The following is a 14,473-nucleotide window of genomic DNA, read 5'->3' as shown; positions in this document are numbered from 1 at the left end:
AATAAATGATTTTAATTATTACATCTTTGTTTTCATATCATATATGGAATTTCAGAGGCTAGTATACCAGGAGGAGTTTGGCAGCACCTTTTCCATCTAACGTATGTTATTAAAAGGCATATACTTTCACGAACTGCAATACCACACACTAACACAACTCTCTTCTACAAATACTAGTTCAAAAAAGTAACAAGAAATCACTAAAAAGTATAGTTATATACATCTTTTGGATTATATCCAAATATTGCTAATGTTGATTTTTAAAAATATTATCTGCTGCTCTGTGTAAAGGAATGTTTGAAGAAGTCAATCACTACAAACAGATATATTGTTGCAAGTTTCTATTATCAATTACCTAATCGATGCATTCCCAATTACTATACAGCTAAAAATTTAATTATTACAAGCGATTTCATATTTAACTTTATGTTGAAGTGTTAGAAATTTAATCATATCAAAATAAATTTTAGAAGTTAAAATTCCCAATCAACACAGAAATATATACTTTATAACAAAGATGACACAATCTAAAATAGATAAATTTTCCTATTCCCATTTCTTGTATTTCTAACAGCCTGCTGGGGGGAAAAAAATCTACAAATAGCTAGAGTTCAAAGCTGTTAACATCAAAGAATACTTCACAAATGATTTGAAACCTGAATTGCAACCAACGTACTTGGATTTTTATCTTGGTCCATGCCCTGATCATGTGCTTCCTGCCATTCCCAACAAGTTTCACAGTAAGCTCGGATTTGTTCTAGAAGATGGAGAACACGTATTTCTCGTCTGCCTCGTTTATCATCAGGCTGGGAATGAATGATATTATGTAGTGCTGCACTGGCTCTGGCACGAGCCTCTTTACTTCCACGAGAGTTGCCCAACAACACAGAGTCTTTATCATTGCCATGCAAAAGTTGAATGAGAAGAGGAAGACATCCAGACTGGCGCATAGCTATGCAGCTATCCTGGGAGCTAGACATGGCTAGCAATGTTCGTGACATATCATCTTTATCATGAGTGCCCAACATTGACAGCAGTGAATACACCATTTCAACCTGCAAAGCAAAATAGTTTTAAAACAGCGTTATGCACAGTTTTTTTTTTTAAACAAAGTTTTATTGGTTTTTTTAGAAATTTACAGGGAAAAAGGTAGTGGAAAAAGTCTCCCCATCATGCTCCCCAGTGCCTGGAGCGAGGCGGGGGGCCCCCCACCGGCCGCCGCCAATCCCGGGGATCCCCTGTGGTGCCGCCCCTCCGGCAGGAGCCTCTACGGGGCATCCTGTGCCCCCCAAGGAGTGGGGAGCCCACCAGGGAAGCGCGGGGCGAGCAAGGCTTGCCCGTCGCCGTCAGTCGCCGGAACCGGAAGTCTGCGTTATGCACAGTTAATGTGGATTAGATATACTAAAATGAATATTCTAGGGTGACTCCACTTATACGTGGTATATGAGTAATTTACATATAAATATTGTTTATACACACAAAGAGGTAGAGATGGATGTAGCGTAAGGTAACATAACGCAACGTAACTTAACGTAACATGTTTATGTGCCAAATTAAAACTTACTTAAAAAGCTAAAGGCAGAGGACAGTCCTTTTTGGGTAGTAATAACTTATCTGGGTAAACAAAGCACTCCAAAATAATTATGCATTAGCATTCAATTCAAACTATTAATTTGGCAATAATCAGATATTATACCATTTAACAATATTAACAGTATCATGACAGGCTTATTAACTACCTTGTTTCATAAAATTGAAATAAGAATTAAAAAGCTGATTAGTTGTTCAAACTTGGTAGTTTTTATATATTACAAATAAGACAGCCAGGCTGGTTTAGCGCTTGCGTCTATCAGTCATCTAGGTCATTGTTGTCCTAATGGTGCTTTTTTCAAGAAGCAACTAGATTTTCTTTGTTTTTCCTTGAAGATGTTTTGCTTTTTATCCAAGAAGCTTCTTCAGTTCATGGATGAAAAAGCCAGTTGCCTTTTGAATGAAGCACCGCTTCTAGTCCCATTTTAGGCATAAAAGTCGGGCTTTGACTTTGGCCTAATCCAGGGGTGTCCAAACTTGGGAACTTTAAGACTTGTGGACTTCAACTCCCAGAATTCCCCAGCCAGCATGGCTGGCTGGGGAATTCTGAGAGTTGAAGTCCACAAGTCTTAAAGTTCCCAAGTTTGGACACCCCTGGCCTAATCATTCTCTCTCAGCCCAATCCACCTCACAGGATTGTTGTAGTGGGGAAAATAGGAGGAGGAAGGAATAATAGGGATGTTAGCTGCCTTGAGTTATTCATAAAGGTGGGATAAAAAAATTCAAATAAATATATAAAAAGTAATTAGGTTTGAAATGTATTAATAAAAACTAGTTGGCCTTTTGAAAATATGTCATGGTTCATAAAATATTTCAAAAGCATCTGAAATAAAAATTTCTCCACAGAATACATAGTCCAGATGGATAAGAATAAAGAATTCATTATTAAGTAAAAATTACACTATACTGCAGGTATAGAGCTTGCTTTTAAAAACAAAATAACAAAATAAGGGTCAGGTTTGTTAATATTTCATTTTGCATTATTGGAAAAACCAGAGACAAGGGTTAGGAGATTCCTAGAAATCTTCTAGTCAGCCTCCTGCAAAAGACAAGAATGCTCAGACCATTGCAGACAAAATGACTGTCCAAGCTTGAATTGATGATGGAGCACCAAGACTCCATGAGTCAGGATGTTCCACTACTTAACAGCATTAACAGTCAGGAAATTCCATGTTATTTCAAGTTTATCTCTCCCAAGTACAACCATTGGTTCTGGTCCTACCTTTTAGAAAATAAATCGGTATCTTCTTGGCTGTTTTGCTTTCAAGTACTGGAGGACTGAATTCATGTTTTCTTATCTTTTTTTAGGCTAAATTTTGCCAGTTATTTTAACTGTTCTCTGTAGGATTCAGTCTCAAACCTCTAACCTTCTTAATACCTCAGCATACCTCACATTTTTCTTGTGTAGTGGTAATCAATAATGGATACAATACTTGAGGTGTGCTCTGACCACTTCAGCAGAAATTGGAAGTATCACTTCCCATTATCTAATCTAACATTTGATTGGCTTATTTTAAAGTTACAGAAAACCGCTGGCACATGCTTAATCTGTGATCTATCAGGATATCTAGATCCTTTTTATAAGTACGACCACTGAGCCACCCATTACTTATCCTATATCTGTACAACTTATATTTTCCTACTTAAATGGTTTCTCACAACTAAATTGCATTTTGTTGGAAAAGACCCATTATCCATTTTTAGAAGAAATATCCTCACTACACAGTCTTTCTTTTATACCAATCCTAAAATGAAGATACAGCTATTCTTTTAAAGTAGCATTTTTTATAATCTCTCAACATAAATCTAGGTGAATAAAAGAAATCATCTAGCATTTCTAGAAGTCTTATTGGCTGCTTGAGGCTTCTGAAAATATTTCCCCACTCCTGTCCGGTCACTGGGTACTGCCTTCCACAGCCATTACTGCTTGGGCTGCAGAAACCTCTCCTGTGTCAGCAAATACAAATGCAGAAAGTTAGACTTTGAGCTCTTTATGGCAACTATATATTTCACTATAGCGCAGGAATGAAAGCAGTCAAGAAAACTGAACAAGCTTTACTAAGTTTCATGCAGGCAAATCTTAAGAGCCAGGAATCAGAGTTCACTCTATAGTTTTGCGCCAGTCCAAAGGTCAGTCAGGGAATCAGAACATATTCAGGTGGTCATCTCAGAGACCAGAAAGATTTTTGCTAACATTAGTCAAATGCCAAAGCTCTTTTATAGCTCTGAGTCAGGCACATCTATCTTCCTGAGTCCTGCCTTTCTTTTAAGGAACCTCGCTGAACATTTCTGTTCTACTCACTTGATATTTGAGTGAAGGCTGAGGATCTTTTCATGCTCAGGTTCTAGGTAAGGTGATTCAGCCTGCTGCCACGCTTCTGTACAGGTAACTGATTACCTGACCTTATCCCTACCCCTGGATTAAATATTAAGCAAAATAAGCATGTGATTAATGCACCACAGAGGGGGCACCAGTTTTTTTTCCTCCTAGCTACCATGACCTAATTTCTTTCACTGTCACACTCAATTTTAGTTTTCAGCACTTATGGAATCTTAATGTCTTGTCAGTGAACCAATGAAAGTGCCAAGAGGTACCACTGTTAGGCTTTGCTTAAGGCATCAATTGGCCTTAATCTGGGCCTGCTTGTCTACTCCTTTGAACACATGTGAAGATATCCGAAGATTGCTGGTTCCGAATCGCAGATATCAGTATCAGTCATGCCCTGCTCTTTCAATTTAGAGTTTGAATCTATTCAGTCCAGGATCTTAATGGGAGATTAAGCACGAAACATTTCTACTGTTTTCACTAATTTTCCTGTGCTAATGTCACTTTGCAACTATCGAGGCAATAATTTTGGTTGTCAATTAATCACTCACTGCAGCACTGCCACTCCCTGGCAGCACCTATTGTTTTGTTATATTTATGAGCTGGGTGAGATCAAAAGCATTCTGCCGCTTTCCCCTTCTAGCCCTAGTGCCAGAAAGATCAGAGAACCTATTTATCAATCTTTTGGAAGACTGCTAAAACTCTGTCCAAAAATACCCAGCTGACAGGTTGGGAGGGCAGCATGTGGGCCAGGATGCAGCCGGAAAGTTATTCCTTCCTGTTTCACCCTGCAACCTCCTCTTCTTCATTACTGAAGCAATAACTCTGCCATGAGGAAAAACCTTAGGACTAGTCAGTGGTACAAATCTGTTGTAAAACGAATTTGACAAATTTGCCACAGTCATTGTAACTATACGCTTTCTCATTATGTGGTAGAAATAAAACTCCAAAGACTTTTGATTCCAAAGAATCAAAAGTGCATTATCGCCCATTATTCTTCTTCATACACATGTGAATGCTCCCAAAATAGACAAATCAGCTTGTACAAAGTTGGGCAGTCAAATTTCTCTCACTGAAGCCTGGCCATTTATTTGCAAAAGTGGTTCTGGCTGAAGTTTTATACCCGTGATAGCGAACCTATGGCACGTATGCCACAAGTGGCACGTGGAGCCATTTGTCAGGGCACACGAGGCGCTGACCTGTCAGCTGGCCAGCGCGCATGCGCGCGCTGGCCAGCTGAGTTCACCTTTTTAAAAGCTATTTTTCACCTTCCCCAGGCTCCAGAGGCTTTATAGGAGCCTGGGGAGGGCGAAAAGAGCCTCCCCCGCCCCCCCGGAGGCTTCAGGGACCGTCCCTGAAGCCTTCGGAATGCTTAAAACCACCCTCCAAGCAAACCGGAAGTGACTTCTGGGTTGCTCGGAGGGTCGTTTTAAGTGTTCCGAAGGCTTCAGGGACCGTCCGAGGCTTCCCTGATGCCTTCGGAGCGCTTAAAATGACCTTCCGAGCAACCCGGAAGTCACTTCCGGTTTGCTCGGAGGGTGGTTTTAAGCACTCCGAAGGCTTCAGGGAAGCCTCTGGACAGTCCCTGAAGCCTCCGGAGGGCCTCTGGGGGGTCGGGGGAGGCTCTTTTTGCCCTCCCCAGGCTCCTATAAAGCCCTTGGAGCATGGGGAGGGCAAAAAAAACATGTAAAAATGGGGGAGTCGCACATTTTGCGTGCATGCGCACTGGGGGGGGTGTCGCACGTTGCATTTTGGGTGCGGCACGCCCGCACTCGACCCCCCTGCGCTCCACTTGTGGCACGCGAGCCAACAAAGGTTCGCCATCACTGTTTTATACCATAATTAGTTTTGAAAAACCCTGAAGACATGGTAAAGTGGCAAAAGTTTGGAGGTGGGCAAATCTGTCTTCATTTGGAGAACACATATCATACTGTCTGATATTAATACCTGGAAAAATTCTAGAGAAGATGATAAAGATACTGATTTATAAATGGTCATTGGTACTCTCTGAGCTTGGTTGTTTTTTGGTAGATATTTCATTACCCAAACTAGGTAACACCATCAATGCTAGTAAGGAGTGAGATTTGCTCTCAGTTTATATTCTAGTGGCTTGTCCTGGGGTAGTCTTAGAGATTCTTTGGTTGGGCTGTTTACTGTTGACCCTGGCATCAGGTCTCCCAAGGTCTTTCCACATATCATTACATCAATTCAGTAGAAGACAGAACAAATTTTTTGTCTTAACAGATCAGTTAAATGGGCTGGTAATAACAATGCAACTGAACAGAATCAAATGAAAAGCATTTCACTTAGGAAACAAAATTCAAATGGACAGATATAGGATAGAGAATATATTCTCAGACTTGATAATATTGTAAAAAAGATTTTGAAAACTGAATATGAATTAGCTGTGTAATGTGTTATCAAAAATGCAAATAAAAAAGATAGAAAACATTTCATCTTTTTTTCTATGTCAGCTCCCACCTTGAATGTGTGTTCAATCCTGGCTATCACACTTTGAAGACTCAAATAAAATGGAACAAGTTTAGAGAAAAGCAATGAGGGCAATCAGAGAGTTTAGAAACGTAGCACAATGAAGAAATATGGAAGGAACCAGGAATAATGCAAGATAGCCTTCTTCAAATTTCTCGAAGAACACTATACAGAAGATGAAGATATTTCATCCAAAAATGCATTTTGGCAACCAAAAAACATTGAATTCCAAGCAGTAAAAATAACCCGATAGTAGCATCACATAAGCAGAGAAATGGTGGGTTGTCTTTTATTGCATATATTCAAGCAGACAAAATAGCCATCTGTTGGAGAGACTATTAATTCCTGCACCAAGAAGGAAACTGAAGTCAATGGGCTAAAAACTCTTTTAACCTTATCATTTTAAAATGAAACTCTATCAAGGGACTTTCCCCCCTGCCCCCCCCCTTACAATAAGGGATGCCAACTGAGTAACTTTAAGATGAGAATATATTAGCAAGCACAGTGCACGTAACAGATTTAAATCTTACAGCTGTGTAGAACAGCAAATTTCATTACACTGACTATAGTAGAATATGCAAATTTTACATAGCAAACACTTAAGCAAATTGAAATCTAAAACATCTGGCTGGTATCAGCTTGCCCTTGATAGTACCAGCATTAACAGAGCATATGCATAATCTGATGACTCACTCAACTTCTTTCAGGATGTATATTAAAATGTTACAGATACTGTTAGACCTGAAAATCACTATTAAAAATAATATTGACCACTAACTTATATACTAGGTGTGCATTTCTGGAGTTATATATTAATTATGGACATTTTCAGGTTGCTTCATTATAATAAAAGTTGATCTCTATACCTCTATCTATACATTTCACCCTGAATTTCAGTCTAAAGTGGACCTGAAAATCAGCTGGTCAGCAGGAGGCACACACATGCATGATGGAGCTGAGCTGGGCGACGGCTCACGTGCCTGCAGAGAGCTCCACGTGCCACTTGTGCAGAGGTGGGTTGCTGCCGATTCAGTTGAACCGGTAGTGGCCCCGGAGCAGCTGAGAGCAAACTGGTACGGTGGCTCTTTTGGCCCGCCCGCCCTTTATACCTGTTTTTATGGCAAAAGGCAAATTGCGCACATGGACACACCGTGCGGTGCCTGTGCAAGCTGGTTGTTGCCGGGACGGTGGATTGCGCACACTGCATGATCAGCAAACCAGTAGTGATAGTAAGTGCAACCCGCCACTGCACTTGAGGCACGCGTGCCATAGGTTTGTCATCACGGGACTGGAGCGTCCATTGCTGATTATAAATTCAGATAGGTCAATGCAGATGTAAATATATATTTTAATTATAAAATGGAGAATTAGCAAATCTACAGAAAAAGTTGATTACCTTGGTACCCAAGTGACTTGTCAGTCTTCGAGGAACAGAGTAATTACTATTAGAGCTCATAACACTGGATGTTTCATGGTCCATCCGAGCAGTTGAACTCTGTAAGTTTAAGAAATAGGATTATAAGTGGGTTAAAATATTAGCACAATGCAAATGTGGAACTTACTGTTACAGTAAATAAGAAGTCAATTCAGTAAATATTTCTTTATGATTAACAAACATTATCACGTAACAAAATAACATAAATCCAAGATGCATAGAGAAAAGGTACATAGAAAATATTTTTAAAATCTATTTAAAAAATAAGTAAAGAGATATGTACTGTGCCCTATTGCTTTAGAAATAAACTATAAAACCATTCCAAACCTGATAGAATTACAGGTCCTGCTTCTAATGTTTTATTATTTTAATAATGCCTATGATTTTTTTGGGGTAAATTAGCAATTGAACTGGATTTGTTAATCCATAACTTAATTGTTTAGAGATTTTCAAAGTTGGGCAATTATTTTATCTGCTAATATTAAATAGATAAATAAGCTTCTCGTTTTTAAGTGCGAGACGTAAATAAATGCAGTAAATCTACATCTGGGAATCATTTGATTGTTTATTTAATAGCAGTACTTAATTCTAAAGAAATGTTATGCCGTAAGGGCATACCTTTATCGAATGATTATCACAATTGAAATTGAGCCCACTTTTTGGACAACCTCACCAACAATTGAAAAAAAAAGTCTGATCTATGTGTGCCAATCTAAATGGAATCAAGTGCCGGAAATGCATAATCTTACACCGAAGCTCCTATCTTATTGTTTAGATTTTTATTTGATATGTTATAACAAGCCAGTATAGTATATGGGGAGGATTTCCCACTTATGCAAAAACAGGTTCTTTTGTAGGATTTTATTTTCAATTGGCTGATTGACTAAATGCTGTCAGTTCAGTGTTGACTCTTAGCAACCAGATAGATTTTCTCCATCATTATCTGCTCCTAACTTGGTCTTTCAGATCTTCTAGCACTACGCCTATCACCTTTGTAAATGAATCCATTCCACCTTTTTATTGAATGAGTGGGAATAACATAGCTCCCAGATGGGCAAATATTCCACAGTATAAGGTAAAACTAACGATTTCAAAGCTTTTCAGGAGTCACATGGATAGGTGGAACCAGATATACGCGGAACAACAAGACCTAAAGCCAAGACACACCATTATACCAGCTTACAGCAGGGAAATAAAAATCTTGATTTCTAAAAATAATTTATTAGCAGAGTAAAGGGGATGGCAGAGTTCTAAAATAGGGCTGCTGTTTTAAACAGGGTCTTCCAGAGGGGAGGGGGAAGCAGTATAAATGAAATAAAACCAAGCAGAGAAATATTAAGGTGAAAATGCATCAATATCAGTAAATATCAGTTGCATAAATAAAAAGAAAAGAATCCATTAAACAGTAGGAGATATTGATTATAACAGCATCAAGCAAAATAGTATGTGAGCTTTGCAAGGGCAGACAGGGGTGAAATTCAGCAGGTTCTGGAGAACTGCTAGCGGAAATTTGGAGTAGCTCGGCGAACCAACAAATACCACCTTTGACTGGCCCCAGAGTGGGGTGGGAATGGGGATTTTGCAGTATCCTTCCCCTGCCATGCCCACCAAGCTATGCCCACAGAACCAGTAGTAAAAAAAATTGAATTTCACCACTGGGCACAGCTATTTTACATCACATAAATAACTACAGATTTTGATGTCAAAAATATTTATTTATTTCCCAACTTTGTTATTTTTCTAAATAACTTAAGGCAGTGAACACACACAATACTTCCACCTCCTCCCTTTTTCCCTACAACAACAATAAACCTCTGAGGTGAGTTGGACTCAGAGAAAGTGACTCACACTCACAAACTCAACTCACAGTCTCTTGGTTTCTAGCTTGGTGCCTTAACCACTAGACCAAACTGGTTCTTATCATCAAATTTGCTTTGCAAATATGTTTTGCATAACTTGGATTGACATGAAAAGGAATTGTACTATAGGCATCATATTAGAGTAGAATCTGTCAAAAGGCTCAATTCCAGCTGAATTGTCTGTAACCAATTCAGTGGTGGGTTCCGAATCCTGTTCCAACCGGTACGGTGTTGTCCACGTGGACATGCGTATTGTTTGTTTGTTTGTTTGTTTATTTGGATTTATATGCCGCCCTTCTCCAAAAGGACTCAGGGCAGCGCGCACATGCATCTTACTGTCCAGTGACACCTCCACGAGCCTCCGCGGTGCTCCAGATGCTCGGCAGAGCATCGCGCAGGCGCTGTATGCACTGTGCGCGTAAGCGCCGAAGACTTTAAAGACAGGTAAGGAGCGCGGGCGGGCAGGTGGGCCCTATGGAGCACCGTACCGGAAAGGTATCCAGTGCTCCAGGCAGGCTCCGGTACACCTGTACTGGAGCGTACCTCCTGGAACCCACCACTGAATTAATTGTACTAGGACCAGGAAATCCCAAAGGTAGCAGCCTGAAAAACATTTTGGAAGATGCAAGATATTGTTGTACTTTGCCAAGAAAATTATATGGATTTGTCCATGAAATCACCAGAAGTTGAATTCAACTTGAAGATGGCCTTACATATAATTTTACTATGAAACACACCAGTGAAAGATAATTAAAGGTATCCTGTTCCCCTTAAGAAGGACCCCATATTACTCTGGGGGTCCTCTTGAACTAGGGTAGTTTGCCATAGATAACTTAAAAAAAGGAATAATTGTTCAAAGATTCCTTGAATAGAAGCTTTGATTTCTGACGGTCTAGGAAACTAAACACCTACCACTAGAAGAAGAGAGAAAACTACTGTCTAGTTCTACAATTCTCTGGATCTGAGTCGCTGAAGGCAGAGCTAGTATTAATACCAAATATATAATAAAATAGAAGCAATCAAAGCTCAATTACAGAACATTAATATTCAGGAAAGAAGTTAAAACACTATTTTTCCACAGAGCCTTCCAGGAATAGTTTTATTATGCTGTGGTTGAATTAGCTGATGATATCTGGGAAGTGATTATTGCATATGATGTTACAACAGATTATTTTGCTTTTATTGTGAGATTTTGTATGGTTTTGAATTATTGAATAAGATAAACAACCCAAAAGCTATGGATTTCTTTATTTTCAATAATCATAGACAATCCCCAATGTAAGACTCTGGGCAGAGTACAAAAAAGGTGTATAAGAACAGAAGATATTAAAAGTTAAAGGCAAAATATGCAAAGATGGAATGGCTATATTAAGTCAACTATGACCAAATATGATAGAAAGTTTTCATTGACTTGAGAAATATTAAGGAAGAAAGAGTGTTGCATATTTCTCCAGGAAAGCAGATTCTAGTTTAAGTGGTCACTACCCAGAAGGCTTGTCATTTAACTCTGGTTTGTGGCCCAATCCTGGCCCACAGGTCATTCAGAAGTGGGCTGCAGAAGTGGTGGGTAAGTGCATGTGTGCGTGCAAAGCTGCATTTATGAAAATGGCGCATCCGCACAAAACTATTCCCTTCCCCAAGCTGCTTCTGCCTGTCTGTCAAGCCAGAAAGATTGGAGACCGCTGATCTAACTCAAGTTCTAAGCACTTCCTGCAAGAAGGATTCTCAACAGACCTTCTCCAGATGACTGGACTGAATAATTTTGGGAAGGCAGTATCCCAGTATAACAGCATATACACTATATTGCCAAAAGTATTCGCTCACCTACCTTTACTCGCATATGAACTTACTGTAAGTGACATCCCATTCCTAATCCATACGGTTCAATATGATGTCGGTCCACCCTTTGCAGCTATAACAGCTTCAACTCTTCTGGGAAGGCTGTCCACAAGGTTTAGGAGTGTGTTTATGGGAATTTTTGACCATTCTTCCAGATGCGCATTTGTGAGGTCACACACTGATGTTGGACGAGAAGGCCTGGCTCTCAGTCTACGCTCTAATTCATCCCAAAGGTGTTCTATCGGGTTGAGGTCAGGACCCTGTTCAGGCCAGTCAAGTTCATCCACACCAGACTCTGTCATCCATGTCTTTATGGACCTTGCTTTGTGCACTGGTGCACAGTCATGTTGGAAGAGGAAGGGGCCAGCTCTAAACTATTCCCACAAAGGGAGTATGGAATTGTCCAAAATGTCTTGGTATGCTGAAGCATTCAGAGTTCCTTTCACGGGAACTAAGGGGCCAAGCCCAGGTCCTGAAAAACAACCCCATACCATAATTCCCCCTCCACCAAACTTTACACTTGGCACAATGCAGTCAGCCAAGTACCGTTCTCCTGGCAACCGCCAAACCCAGACTCTTCCATCAGATTGCCAGATGGAGAAGCGCGATTCGTCACTCCAGAGAACGAGTCTCTACTGCTCTAGAGTCCAGTGGCGGCATGCTTTACACCACTGCATCCAACGCTTTGCATTGCATGTGGTGATGTATGGCTTGGATGCAGCTGCTCGGCCATGGAAACCCATCCATGAAGCTCTCTGTGCACTATTCTTGAGCTAATCTGAAGGCCATATAACGTTTGGAGATCTGTAGCGATTGATTCTGCAGAAAGTTGGTGACCTCTTCGCACTATGCACCTCAGCATCCGCTGACCCCGCTCCGTCGGTTTATGTAGCCTATCACTTTGTGGCTGAGTTGCTGTCGTTCCCAAACACTTCCACATTCTTATAATACAGCTGACAGTTGACTGTGGAATATTTAGGAGCGAGGAAATTTCATGACTGGATTTGTTGCACAGGTGGCATCCTATCACAGTTCCACGCTGGAATTCACTGAGCTCCTGAGAGCAACCCATTCTTTCACAAATGTTTGTAAAAACAGTCTGCATGCCTAGGTACTTGATTTTATACACCTGTGGCCATAAAAGTGATTAGAACACCCGATTCTGATTATTTGGATGGGTGAGCGAATACTTTTGGCAATATAGTGTATTGTATAGTGATGATAACCAGCACTTTGAATAAAACTGAGAAACCTATTTTTAACCATTAGATTATTTGTACTAGCTGTACAAATAAATAACTGAATTACTTTGTACTGATACCACTTTTTCAGTAACTTTATTTTTGCTATCTGAACATTATTACTGCTCTGACTTACTTTTGCATTTTTTAATCCAGTGCTTTTATCTCATTTTAAGCCACCTCATTTTTAATGTTATTTTCTATAAAAATGAACAAATAAAAAAATAAAAATTCACACATTGAAATCTTGTTACTTAAACATGTTATGATGGAATTTTTCTTATTAAAAAGGAAAGCTGCTTAATATTTGTTTGCTGATTTGAGATACATTTAGGTTTCAGTACACAAATAATTAAAATAAAATGTAATAAAGCAACAACACCAACAACAAAGACGAATAGTGAGGTTATGTTATTTATAATAATGTCCTCCTCACTTTTTTCTTACTTAACTTTGCATTAGGATTTAGCAATGGATCTTTGTTGTTCCAAAAGAGCAGAGAAAAAGAAAAAAAAATTAAACATACATTTTAGCCATATCTGGTAAATAATACTAGGAAGTCTTAGTAGCATTACATAAAATCAGCTCTCTCTTTGTATATATAGAGAGATTTAAACAATTTTACAGATTTATAAAAATTGATTTATGAAAACCAATTATAACAATTACAGTATATATAATATAATATATATTAATATAGAGGTTCCAAAGCATATTATAAAGGACTATTAAAAGCAAAATGCAAATATTAAATTAGATAATCCCTGCCATGTATATCGGTAGGGCTGGACTATATCCAAATTAATAGTGTATAACACAGGATGCATTTAAAAAAAAAATCCCCTTTCAACAATTATTTGGTTTACAAAATTCCACTTTTTGAGAAAAACAAATCTATTTCAAAATCATTCCACAATTGAAAATAATATTCCTTTGACTCACATATTCATATTACAAATGACGAGCCAAATTGAAAGATACATTTATTCCTTTTCCTTCCAATGTATGCATAACATCTCTTTGAACAAGAATTATACTATCACAATGTGGAATGTTAAAATATTTCAGTTTAGAAAAAAAAATCTTCTGTAGCAGATTAATGAGCGCTCATCTCTTCCAGTGGCATGCTAGCTTTCTGGTATAACAAAAATGAAATAATTCATGCAGGCACAGCTGCTATTACAGAATTACTACCTCTAACCTACAAGAAGACCACATTTTTAAGCACGATGTATAGTCTTACCTGGCTACTGCCAGCAGTTGCCACAATGATTTCAGCTGCTCCTTGACATTCATTTTGCCTTTCAGTTTTATGTGAACTTGCACCATGCTTGCTTGGAGCTGTTCTCTGTTAATGCAATAATTTCTGGCATTATGCATAGAGATCAAATACACTTCATCATGCAAAATCTTCTAAAAACGGAACGAATCAATGCTGTAGTTTTACATGCCACCAAAGTGCACTTTGCATTTTATAATCCCCAGCCTCAATAATTAGCACTCGAGACTGGCTGCCTAAGCAAAACTGCAGAATGAAAGTGAAGCATGTCCTCTGAGGATTATAGCTCTAGAAGACAAAGGATCTGCTGTGAGACACAAGACACCATCTTCCACCAGCTGTGCTCACATCACTTTCAGAAATGTAACAGAATTAGAACAAGCTGCTTTGTCACATGATCTACGCATTTACTGG

At 39.1% G+C, this 14,473-nt stretch overlaps 1 protein-coding gene across 10 annotated transcripts in view; it reads right to left on the bottom strand.

Moving 5' to 3' along the window:
- APC (APC regulator of WNT signaling pathway) overlaps positions 1 to 14,473 on the bottom strand; it is a 137,369-nt gene that overhangs the window by 18,719 nt on the left and 104,177 nt on the right. For all 10 annotated transcript variants that reach the window (XM_081943423.1, XM_081943424.1, XM_081943426.1 and 7 more), the window contains 3 exons: positions 14,024 to 14,128; positions 7,803 to 7,901; positions 677 to 1,055 (listed from right to left, as the gene is read on the bottom strand). In XM_081943423.1, the coding sequence (XP_081799549.1) occupies positions 677 to 1,055; positions 7,803 to 7,901; positions 14,024 to 14,128 (583 nt within the window). The remainder of the gene's footprint in view (positions 1 to 676; positions 1,056 to 7,802; positions 7,902 to 14,023; positions 14,129 to 14,473) is intronic.

The sequence above is a fragment of the Natrix helvetica genome (genome assembly GCF_964273705.1).
Source record: "Natrix helvetica genome assembly, chromosome: 2".
Lineage (NCBI taxonomy): Eukaryota > Metazoa > Chordata > Lepidosauria > Squamata > Natricidae > Natrix > Natrix helvetica.
Note: the sequence above shows the minus strand (reverse complement) of the source record. Positions and strands in the feature narration are given on the sequence as shown.